This window comes from Coffea eugenioides, chromosome 3, assembly GCF_003713205.1.
Source record: "Coffea eugenioides isolate CCC68of chromosome 3, Ceug_1.0, whole genome shotgun sequence".
NCBI lineage: Eukaryota > Viridiplantae > Streptophyta > Magnoliopsida > Gentianales > Rubiaceae > Coffea > Coffea eugenioides.
Genome location: NC_040037.1, coordinates 26,322,190 through 26,334,147, shown reverse-complemented (window position 1 = coordinate 26,334,147; position 11,958 = coordinate 26,322,190). Strand labels below are relative to the sequence as shown.

The 11,958-nt window shown below is 34.8% G+C and overlaps 1 protein-coding gene across 1 annotated transcript; it reads left to right on the top strand.

The window, feature by feature from the left end:
- Nucleotides 1-2,590: 2,590 nt before the first annotated feature.
- LOC113764771 (inositol transporter 1) lies at nucleotides 2,591-11,118 on the top strand. The gene is made up of 6 exons (XM_027308757.1): nucleotides 2,591-3,099; nucleotides 4,999-5,069; nucleotides 5,595-5,930; nucleotides 8,274-8,381; nucleotides 8,469-8,654; nucleotides 10,047-11,118. Exons 1-6 carry the CDS (start codon nucleotides 2,961-2,963, stop codon nucleotides 10,695-10,697), a joined length of 1,491 nt encoding a protein of 496 aa, XP_027164558.1. The 5' UTR covers nucleotides 2,591-2,960; the 3' UTR covers nucleotides 10,698-11,118.
- The last annotated feature ends 840 nt before the right edge of the window (nucleotides 11,119-11,958 follow it).

Below are 11,958 nucleotides of genomic sequence, written 5' to 3'. Positions count from 1 at the left end.
TGTCTCTCCAACTCTCATCAATTGGGTAACCTCTAATTATCTCTTAACACCTAGTAAAATAAACCCAATATCCAAAACTTAAACTAACTGGTCGAATTTTACCGAACTTTTCGCACTAGCGGGTCCCACATCCGGTATACGCTCTTAATTTCTCAAAAACTAACCGATGCTAGAAAAATCATCTAAAAAATATATTTACTCATAAAATTTATCTAGAAAATTTTCCTAATAAAGAAAATGCAGAAAAGCATGCGATTAAATAGAATAAACCCTAGAAAATAAGAAAATTTACGGGGTCTCACACTTTCTAGAATCCTCTTTACTAGAATTTGAGAAAGAGAATGCCAAGGTTAAAAAAAATTGTCAAACTAGGCTTTTTAAGTCCACACAAAGGATAAGAAATGAGACAAGGGGACACTGATTAAAGTCGAATGAAAGAGGGATGGGGAACAAGATAAGAAAATGTCGATTATCCCATTACATTCAGTAACATATATGACATTCTCGTAATTTACTAGAGTCCCTGTCTAGCGTTATCTAATGACCATAATCCTTCTCTGAAGATCTAACCTTGGTTTCGTTTGATAAAACTGAATCTGAATTCTGAAGTTTGAATTCTGAAACAATTAATTTGCTGAATTTTAAGTACTGAAAAGAAATATATGAATGTTTTAATTTTAATGCTAAACCTATTTATATTTTTTGATAAATATTTATAATTGAATGCATAAAAAGTTTAATTTAACAAATTTGCCCTTATATCTTTTCATTCAAAAAAGAAATAGAACCTATGATTTAATTAGTTTAAAATTGTTAGGTATGAAAGTAACAATATTTATTTTTAAAACAAATTAATATAAAAGATGAAATATATTATATGAGGAGTATGGAGAAAAAATGAAAATCATTAAAAAGGGAGAAAAGAGAAACAGAAAACCGTTAGATAGAAAATATTAGGTTGTTTAATTAGATAAGAATTTTGAATATAATTAACACACAAGGGTAGATTTGGTAGATAAAATAAGATAGTTGAAGTAATTCTATTGATTCTTATCAGAATTAAGCATTCAGTTAGGATTCTTGTGTTGAAAAAAAATACACACAACTTCAGCACTGCTTAACAAGTTCAGCAGATAGATTTTTATTTATCAAACACTCAAAACATCTAAATGTCTGAAAAGATTCAGTTTCAGCACTTTTTTAGATTATCAAACAGATCCTAAGAGTTTGAGTCATCTCATATGGTTCTTTCTAGGATCCTCCTTACTAGAATTTGAGAAAGAGAATGCCAAGGTTAAAAAAATTTGTCAAACTAGGCTTTTTAAGTCCACACAAAGGATAAAAAATGAGACAAGGGAACACTGATTAAAGTCGAATGAAAGAGGGATGGGGAACAAGATAAGAAAATGTCGATTATCCCATTACATTCAGTAACATATCTGACATTCTTGTAATTTACTAGAGTTCCTGTCTAGCGTTATCTAATGACCATAATCCTTCTCGGAAGATCTAACCTTGTCTTGACTCCTTCAAACAAACCTTGTTTTGACTTTAGATTAGTACATGTGATCACTGACAGTAAACCTTACTGGGGGCCTCATATTTTGAGCTCGATTTGAGCTTGGCCAATTACCGTAATTCTTTTCAAGCCACCTTAAACTTTGATTCGACATTAATAAATTTAGGGCTGGCATGACCATTTTTCTTGTCCTAAAATCGGAACGAATCTTTGGACTTGATATGAGTGGTGGTGAATGACTAGAATTTTCTCTGGGACTTCTTATTTTGACCAAACAAGATGCGAAATCCTTCTAGAATGGACCATTATTTTAACCTTCACGTGATTGTAGGGAACCTTTTCAGGCTTGGGACATTATCACTTATGACTATGAGGCCGTCTTCTCATTTTCTTAGTGCCGTCTCATTTTGTGACTCGAAAAATAGAAACATAAATAATATTCTCTTTTTTATTTTGGATAGTTACTTATTAGTTACCACATGCAGTATATACCATCTATTTACTGGAACTTATATTTATTTTCTCTTCTTTTAGAATTTATTTTGCCTATTTTAGTTTTAGTTTTCTAAAAAATTAAATTCAAAAATCTAATCAGACGTGCCAACCCAGAACTTATTAGACACATTCTCCATATAACACCACTTTTTTATATTGGATTTGGCTAACAGGATTAGAATTGGATCCAGTTTTATTTTTTGTAAAATTGAAATGAATAAAAAAAAGTGTTTAAATCCAGAGATGTAATGAAAAAAATTATAAATGTATTCAATCACATAATAATTTAATTAATCAAAATAAATTTTTTTATATTTTATATTGAGTTAATTTTTACCCTTTTCCTAAACATTTTTTCCCCAAAAGCGAAAAAAAATTAGAAAAAGGTAATATTCCAAAAAAAAAAAGCTAAATTTGCATATTATTGACCCCGCAGGCCGACTGTGACTCACCTCCGGGTCACATATCATTTCATTTCTCCGCCAGCTCAATTCTTTATTAATTTCTTTTTTATTCTCACGCATTTCACGCGTGTGGGCGTGTATATATACTTCGTCTGTTCTCCTTTTCCCTAATTCAATTCTTCCTCCATTTTTTACGGCAAAGAAGAAAAGGAAACATTTCTTTAGAAAATTCAGCGAAGTTGCTTGCAAGAAAAAGTTCTTTCGAATTCTATCTCGGTTCCATATCAAAACCACCCCCCGCTCCCCCCCTTTTTCCCGGCGGGGAAAAATAATTCTTATACCCCAAACCGAAGCTGATTTTTGCTAGTTTTTCGGTTTTAAATTGATAAAAAAGGAAAGAGTTGTTTAGTATTAAACTTAACTCAAAAACCCAGTTGAATTTTGTTAAGAAACTGGCAATTGTTTAAAGATAGATAGATTGATTGAAGGGTGAATAATTGGAACAAATTGTTTGTTTCATATTTTTCCGGTGAGATACTCCGATGACGATCGAATCGTTGCCCGGAAGTTCAGGGTACTTGGACGTTGGGAACCGGAAAGTGACGTATTTTAGCAATTCATATGTGGTGGGCTTGACCGTTATTGCTGGTATTGGTGGTCTCCTTTTCGGATACGACACAGGTTTAGGCCATTGCCGACTTTCTCTTTTTTCTGTTCTGTTTTTGATTTTTGTGCTTTTTGTGTTTTTAAGTAGACGTCATCATCCCCTTCCTTCGGCTCATCACCGGCGGTCTCTGTCTCTCTGTTTTTTTTAAAATTTTTTTTTTCTGCTTTTATAATTCTGTTGAAGGTTTGAATGGGGCCCTGAGACGGCCGTTTTACTTGGATATGGATTGATATTGATACAATTAACTATAATTCGTTAATTATATCTTGGATTTTCTTTTTTTCTTTTAAAATTTTTTAATTAAGAAAGTTTATTTTCATACTTCCTGTTTTTATGACGTCCAAGCAAGTTCTGGGGATACTTTGGCTTTATCCTTGTTGCTGTAAATGCTGTTTCAAAATTTTTTTTTTCCCAAAAAGGAGGAGAAAAAGGGAAAAAAGCCAAAAAAATAAGTGCTTTTTCTTGTTATTTTTTTCAAAGAAATTTTGGATCTTCAGATCTGGTAGAGTTTACTGATTCTTTGAGCCAGGTAAAGTTTTTAACTCATTTTGCCGTTCTTGCGGAAAGGCAAGGCTATTGGTGGGCTTGGTGAAGTGTCATACCCATGATATATACCTCCTCAAGCCAGTAGTACTAAGTTTTTCTTCTGTTTTTGAACTTCAACGCCATTTGTTTTTGTAATTAGGCGTCATCACCAGCTTATCACTATTTTCCGGCTTATCACCGGCAGCCCCTTTTTTCTTTTGTGTTTCTTTGACTTAGTAGTTACAGTTGTAAATAACTTTTTTTTTTTTTTTTAACTCTTGAAGGTCTGAATGGCCTGTGAAAACGCCTTTTCTTACTTGCATATGGATTGATATACATAAATTTTAAATTAAATTGATGAATTATGTCTTTGATTATTTTTCTTTCAATTAAAGAAAGTTGGTTTTCAAATTTTATGGTTATTATGATATTCAAGCAAGTTCTTGGCATATTTTGGCTTCATCCTTTTGACTGTTCAACTAAAATTTTACATTTTTTTATTCCTTGGTTGAACTCTAATCATCTTGTTGGAGTAGGTTATTTTACTGTTTGATTTGATACTCAATTTGGTTGTAGGCACAATAAAATTTCCATACATGTAGATCGTGTGTGTAAGATCAATTAAAGTCCTTTTATAACATTTTTCTGAGAAAAGGGAGGCTTTTTTTAAATAATAATTCTGGACCTTTAAGTCAGGTGGACTTTGCTGATTCCTGGAGTCAGGTAAAGTTTCTAACTCATTTTGCCGTTCTTGTGAAAGGGCAAAGCTGTTGGTTGGTTTGGTGAAATGTCAGTATCAATGATGAATACCTCCTCAACCAGTAGTATTACTTTTTCTTTCTTGATTTTTGCCTCTGAAAAATTATAGTTGTTAACAGTGATCATGGTCAAAATATTAATGGAAAACAGTTATCATGGTCTTACACGCCCGCCCACACACACACACACACACACATGTATGTATATATGTATAGATATATATACAGATGTATATGTATGTGTATATAGGTCTTTAACCGGGGATAGATATATATACAGATGTATATGTATGTGTATATGTATGTTGTATATGTATACATATGTGCAGATACATACAATACACATACATGTATAGATATATGTACATGTATTTGTATATGTATACATATGCACACACACACACACACACACGTCTTTTTCCTGAAGTTCGTTACTAGGGTGCTTAACATCACTACTAGATTTATAGGTATTGGCTATGATTCTTATGTTTCCCTTCACACTAGCTGTTACAGCGTGTTTCATTCCTGACAGTTGCATTTTTGCATTATAGAAATCTACGTGGAACAATTGCAGTTATATTTTTATTTCCTATTTGATGCAAATTGAAACTAGTCTGAATTTGGTTGCAGGAGTAATATCAGGAGCGCTCTTGTATATTCGAGATGAATTTAAGCAAGTGGACCAAAGTAGTTTCCTACAGGTAAATAAAGGTTTAGTGTTTGATACGTGTGGATACAGTTTCTGCAGATTGAAAGTAAAACGGATTGCAGAGGCTTGTAACTTAGATGATACATCTTGATACCGAGTATATGATGATGTTATTTCATGGTCTATTTTGGATACACATGCACACACAGAGAAAGGGAGATATGTAGAGGTAACATCTGAAGTAAAACCTACCAATAATGTTATCCTGCAAGGTTGAAGAAAACATGTAACAACTATCAACGTTTCCGTGGCTTGGTCTGTTAGTATGGTTGGTTTCCTTAAATTATGTTGAAAGGGCATCAACTTTTGTTAACAACCTGCCATCCAGATAGGTCGACTTTTGAACTAATTTTTCAATACCTGGAAAATTTATTTTGCCGAAGAGTAATGCAAATTTGAATGCTTAAAAATTAGGCCTGATATTGCTGCTGAAGTTATCTTTTCGATTTTCTCTCCTAACATAGAGAAACTGGCAGATTTTCAATTGCACGTTTGTTCTCTTTTCTGTATTTGGCAGGAAACAATTGTTAGCATGGCTTTGTGTGGTGCAATGATAGGAGCTGCTACTGGGGGATGGATAAATGATGCTTATGGCCGCAAGAAAGCTACTCTTTCTGCCGATGTTGTATTTGTACTTGGATCTATTGTTATGGCTGTAGCTCCAGATCCCTATGTCCTAATATTGGGTAGATTTTTAGTGGGTTTGGGTGTGGGTGTGGCATCTGTTACTGCTCCTGTGTACATTGCTGAAGCATCCCCATCTGAGATAAGAGGTGGCCTTGTGAGTACAAATGTGCTTATGATTACCGGTGGATCATTTCTTTCCTACCTAGTGAATCTTGCTTTCACTGAGGTCAGTTATCTTGGCTTGGTTTTTTCCAAATTATTGTTCTGATTTCTTCTTTTTCTACTAAGGCTCGCAGTATCTATTTACCAAGATGGTAATAGGTATTATTGCGTTTTGCCAGACTAATGCGCTGCGTTTCTAATTTGTCATGCATGTTGTTAAGCCTGAAAGAGGTAATTTTGCCAAGCAATGAACTTTGTATCAAAAGATTTTTAGAAAACAGAACGAGTTCTAAAGAGATTCTGCAGTTTGTTAAATTGGCAGTTTTCTGCCCCATTTTGAGTACTACATGTTTAAGGTATAAGTGTTTTGTGCTCCTTTTAAATTGGTTTCATCTTGTTTAAAACAGAAGTTTTTTTGGTTTCAAATATGAAATTATTGTAGTTCGTTAAGTGGGTCGACTCCTTTATTAAGTGGCAGAGGATTCTGAAAGTGTTTGGTTTTACTTTTCTGTTAAACATCTTGGTTTGGGAGGGAGTTATGTGATTATTAATGCTTTAGGTCTGAAGTTCATCAAAAGCTTGTATCATTCATCAACTTTGATGCAGCAAATGCCTGGTGGAATCTTCTTTTTAAACTGAACTAATCAAATAGTGAATGCAAAAACATCTCTTTTTTCCTGTTCTGTTCTTTTGCTCACATTGAGGTGGTCTACAACCTATTACAAGGTATCAGATTGTTTGCTTTACCAGGATATGCATTATATTTGTGCTTATTACAATGATTTCTTGGCATGAAAGGTTTTCCATTGTGCAGTTTGAGGAGGCAGGATCGGGATACAATATGAGCCTTGCCTTATAAGTCTCACAATGTGTATCCATGGAAGGAATCTTTTCTTTTCTTCTCGTCTATCTTGCGTTTGGTTAATTTAATGCTGTGATCTTGCAGTTGATTGATTTAATGTATTTATGATTTTGGAAAGTACCTTACACAATATGTCTAGCATATGCAATGCAGCACTTGGAATTGCTTGCGTCAAAGTCCAGCAGTTGCATCTGCTTGCATCAGATGAACCATTGATACTTCTGTTTGCGTATGGTATAAAGAATGATGATTTGAATACAGATTTTGGGGTTTTATTGACTGAGTTCTATTTGATTGATATAAATGATTCTGCATGACTCCTTAAACCATCCCTGAACATATAGAGTTTTTATCACTGTTCCTGTTATCAGTCTGTAAACATGTATTTTATGCGATCTCTAAATGGTTATAGAAACCATATGTACTTGGAAACATGACCAGTTTCTGCTCTTAGTTATATGATACCAGTGTGTTTGTTGGATAATAGCCGCACCATATGATGTTACCTAGTAAAATGAAGTGTAGATACTGGCAGCTGGGCAGCTGGACAACGACCATTGTAGACTGAAACAACTTTATTTCTCTTTATGTTGTCTCATCTCATTTGTAGCTAGAAAGGTTAAAACCGAAGCTAAGTAATTGTCCTTTGATTTGGGCATTTTATGTGGTTGAATAGGCTGTGGTTTGAAATTTTCCATTATTACACATTAATTTTCTGAGAGTCAGATAGTAGCATTCTGTGTGACCTCATGTTTTGTAGTTAAATTATTGTTTTTATTTATTTAAGTTGGCATTCTCCAACTTATGTAGTTGTATGTAAAGCTAGTTTCCGTGCACTGAAACTGTCAACTCGCCCTTTCTTTCTTTCTTTTTGTTAGGTCTTCTTCAATGTATTCTTTAGGTTTCTCAATCGTATTAATGGGCCTTTTTTGATGCCAAAATTGGACACCTGTCCTAGTCTTTAACTTTCACATTTTCTTGGACAAATTTTGCTATAAAATTTGGCAGATCAGTTGAATGCATCTGTGGCATTGTGGCAAGATTTGCTTCTTTTAGGCAAGTGTTTGCAAGACTAATTCTGGACCAATCTTTATCTTGCCTCTGTAATCTGATAGACTTCAAGTGGCTCACCATGGATTTTGACGTTAACTTCATATGATGGACATGGTATTATTGGGACATCTTAGCTTTATTCTCTAAATGAAACTTGTTATTCTGGTGGTATGATATTCTGAGGATGTTTGTGGTGATGTCCACGTTCAAATAGTAGTTGAGGACTAGAATAATATACTGCCTTAACTTTCTGGTGTTTTGGGGTCACCAGTCCTCTGGAAGAATTTTAAGAAAAGGGGATCACATGAAAGGAAGTTCAATGATATGGTCTTCCAGAAAATTGATCGGTCTGCTTGGTTTTAGTCAGTTGTTGGTTCATAACTACTCCTAGTTTGTGGGCTTGCAGTAATATTTGACATTGGTTCTACATTCATGTATGTCAGTAGTTCTTGATACGTTTTGTGTGATCTTCTGATTTTAAAAATTGGGCAGGTCCGAGGAACATGGCGATGGATGCTTGGAGTATCTGGAGTTCCTGCTGTTATACAGTTTTTTCTCATGCTATTTTTGCCTGAATCTCCTCGCTGGCTTTACCTCAAGGTGCGCTGTATTAACATAGTATTTCCTGTGAGGATGTATTCTACTGATGCTTTACATCCTAATTAAGGACTCATTTATAATCTGCAGAAGGATAAATCTAAAGCCATTGCTGTGCTTTCAAAAATTTATGATCCTGACCGGTTGGAGGAGGAAATTGATCAGCTTGCAGCTGCTTTTGACGAAGAAACCAATAGAAGAAACACTGTCGGATATTGGGATGTTTTCAAATCAAAAGAAATGAGGCTTGCTTTTCTTGCTGGAGCTGGACTTCAGGTAAATATCAACACTTCACTAGAACACAACTCTGTGCTGGGCTTTTTTTTTTCTTTCTTTCTGGGGCCTTTCGTTAATGTTCTGTTCTTGTTTTACTGCTGTAAATCCTAAGGAAAAGGGGTGGAAAAATCCACCCCCAGGGGGGGAGGGATGTAGGGGTTGTTTGTTGAAATGTCACTTTTTCAAACTTACAAGTCTTGTGTTCTACTTTCAAGGATAAAAAGGAAATTCAGCAATTGAATATGTATTTTAAGTCAATAAAATACCCAAGCTCTCAGCTTTGACCTGTCTTCTCCCCATTTCTTTTGTTTTCCTTCCTTTTCTTCAATATCTTCTTCTTGTGGATAGGAAATCGGTTTCTTGGTGGCTTTCATTCAACTGGTATACTTTACCACTTCTCCTCCTAATAAGATGTTGATTTCCTTTGTTTATGTTCTACCTCTCAGTACATGAAGTCTCAACCTTGTAAGAAGAGTCCAACTTGTCCAACTGTTTTCTTCTTCCTTTATCTCTGCCTTATTTGAGAAAGCTTAGAGATCACAGAAAGAATGCCTTTGGTTTAACATTGTGTTGTGAGCAAGTTTTAAGAGAAAAGAACATTCGACTTTCCACAGGTTGAAGTTGTAAAGGATAATCATGTCTGAGTTAATTCTGGCTAGTACCTTTTTCCTCAGGTTAAGGCACTTTGTTACTTCTAGTCTTATTCTTCTAATTTATGATGGAAGAAAATCGTGATTTTCTTGTATGACCAAAAAAAGGTCAGTTGCTATAATAGAGATACTCCCACACATTTTAAAGACCCAAAAGAGGGAAAAAGAAAGAATTGGGGGTATAAAAGGAAATTCATGGTTCATATTGCAAGAATCCAGAATTCTGGAGCTCTAGATTGAGACTCTGATTGGTCCTTTTCTGAGGTTGAAAATTGTAACGTCCTTGTATTGGAATTTCTGTTCTCTTAATGGCTTCTGGTATTACAAGAATAAACTAATTGCAAGAGCTTAGTATGTTTTATCATCTATTTCTGGTTATGCAACCAGTGAACTCATAATTAATGCTGAGATTAATTGAAGTATTTGATTCTATGCAGATTATTTTCCCTTGCTTGCCTAGAGCTTTGACTATTTTTTTCAAATTTTGTAAGAGCAATATAAATTTTCAGATTAAATATATAGCTTGATGAATGGTCTAGTCTCTTTCATCAGAGAACGTATTAAGAGTATTTTGACTAATAATTAGATGCCATGTTATGTTGTTTGATGACTCTGTTTGATAAAACACAGTGCTTGATAAGTTTGGGCATTTAAAATTGTCATTTAGGTTGTGGCTAGCTAATTTTTGCTTACAAGCAGACTGCTGCAATTGACTGACCGTTGATGTAATTTCATTTTGCAGGCATTTCAGCAGTTTACAGGTATTAACACGGTCATGTATTACAGCCCTACAATCATGCAGATGGCTGGTTTCCATTCGAATCAATTAGCACTTCTCCTCTCCCTCTTTGCGGCAGCAATGAATGCTATTGGTACAATCGTGGGAATTTACCTCATTGATCATGTTGGCCGCCGGAAGTTGGCTCTTAGTAGCTTAGCAGGAGTGTTTCTGTCCCTTGTTCTTCTTGCTGGTGCTTTTCTCTTACAAACATCTTCACATGCGACTGGGCTCTATGGGTGGCTTGCTGTTATTGGCGTGGTGCTCTACATTGCCTTTTTCGCTCCTGGCATGGGCCCTGTGCCATGGACTGTAAATTCAGAGATATATCCAGAATCCTACCGAGGAATTTGTGGTGGCATGTCTGCCACTGTGAACTGGATTTCGAATCTGATAGTAGCACAAAGTTTTCTATCCATAACTGGAGCTTTAGGTACTGGTCCAACTTTCTTGATCTTAGCTGGTATCACAGTGCTTGCTTTTGCTTTTGTGATTGTTTTCGTGCCAGAGACCAAGGGTTTGACATTTGAAGAAGTGGAAAGAATCTGGAAGGAAAGGGCTTGGGGAAGTAGTAATAGCAGAGAACCACTTCTTGCACCTGGAGACCAAGCCTGAAGTACGCTGTTATTTACTTTTCCCTTGTGACCTGCTGTATATAGGGTTATCACGGTGGTTTTATATCTAAGCACGTACTGTGATTTTTAGCTGGAAATTCTTTCAGAACTTGAGCATTTGAAAAGGAAGTTCCTTGTCCAGGGGGGAAGTCCTCCGGTTGGGCTGTGGTCTGAACTTGCCAGGCTTAAGACTTCCCCAGAGATGTTTAGAGCTGGAGAGAGATGAATATAATACTTCTTATGGTGTGTTATTATTATTATTTTTTTAAATTTGCAGTCATTCTTGAGTAGTTCATATTAGTATGTTTAGTTGAATTATAAAAATTAGTGTTCAAAGACATGTATCAATGTGTGTGCAACAAATAGAAAAAATATTTGTAAAATTTTTTTGAGTATGTATGTTGAAATTATTTTGTGGAGAATTGGTTTTTATATTTGACAATAAATATGTAGAAAAAATCACGAGCTCTAGGGAAGGTGGTTAAATTCCTTCCTCGCTGACTGGTCAGGGATTCGATTCCATATGGTCGTTCAGTTGGAGTTGCAGGGAATTGGGGAGGGGCGGGAGGAGACAAAGTTATATATATATATATATGTCTATATTGGCCTTTCACTGCTTTGATTCAGGCTTTGTTCTAACCAGCTGTGTCTTGTCAAATATTTGTTATAGGATAAATTGCATCTTTACACCATATGTGTTTTTGACCAAAATAATGAATAAATTTTAAAAAATAAATTGAATTTCTTGATTATTGGTGTTTTCTATTATGTGCCCTTAGGGCGTGAGATAAACAGACAAAATACAAGGGGTAGATACACTTCAAATTTTAAACATTAAACGTTATCATCTATATCAAATTTAGAAAATTTTAATGAAAAAATTTTAAACTTTTTTCGAATAATTAGCACCTTGATCCATCTCTTGTCAATTGCCCTAAAGATATGGAATAGAATAACCCTTGATTATGATGCCATTATCTACATGAAAATGAATACTACATTCCATACATATTGAAGCAAAAAGATAGAGATGGCAATTTGTTCCAAGTTCCAATAGGCTATTCATGCTCAAGGGACTTTGGGTTGGATGGATATTTTAATTTTGAGATTGAGTTTGAAATAGGACTAATCTCATTTATGCATGTCAATGGATCTAATCTTATTCAGATCTAACTCAGATCTAATGTACTTAGATAGAGTTTGAATTTAATTTCTCAAATCCAAATTTCATCCAGACCAAGACCCTGTAAAAGAATTATGGG

What these genes read in the sequence shown, in the direction of transcription:
- LOC113764771 (XM_027308757.1), top strand. Translation starts at nt 2,961, where the DNA reads ATGACGATCGAATCGTTGCCCGGAAGTTCAGGGTACTTGGACGTTGGG. An exon ending in CCTTTTCGGATACGACACAG is followed by an intron (nt 3,100 to 4,998) that starts GTTTAGGCCATT and finishes ATTTGGTTGCAG; the next exon opens with GAGTAATATCAGGAGCGCTC. An exon ending in TGAATCTTGCTTTCACTGAG is followed by an intron (nt 5,931 to 8,273) that starts GTCAGTTATCTT and finishes AAAATTGGGCAG; the next exon opens with GTCCGAGGAACATGGCGATG.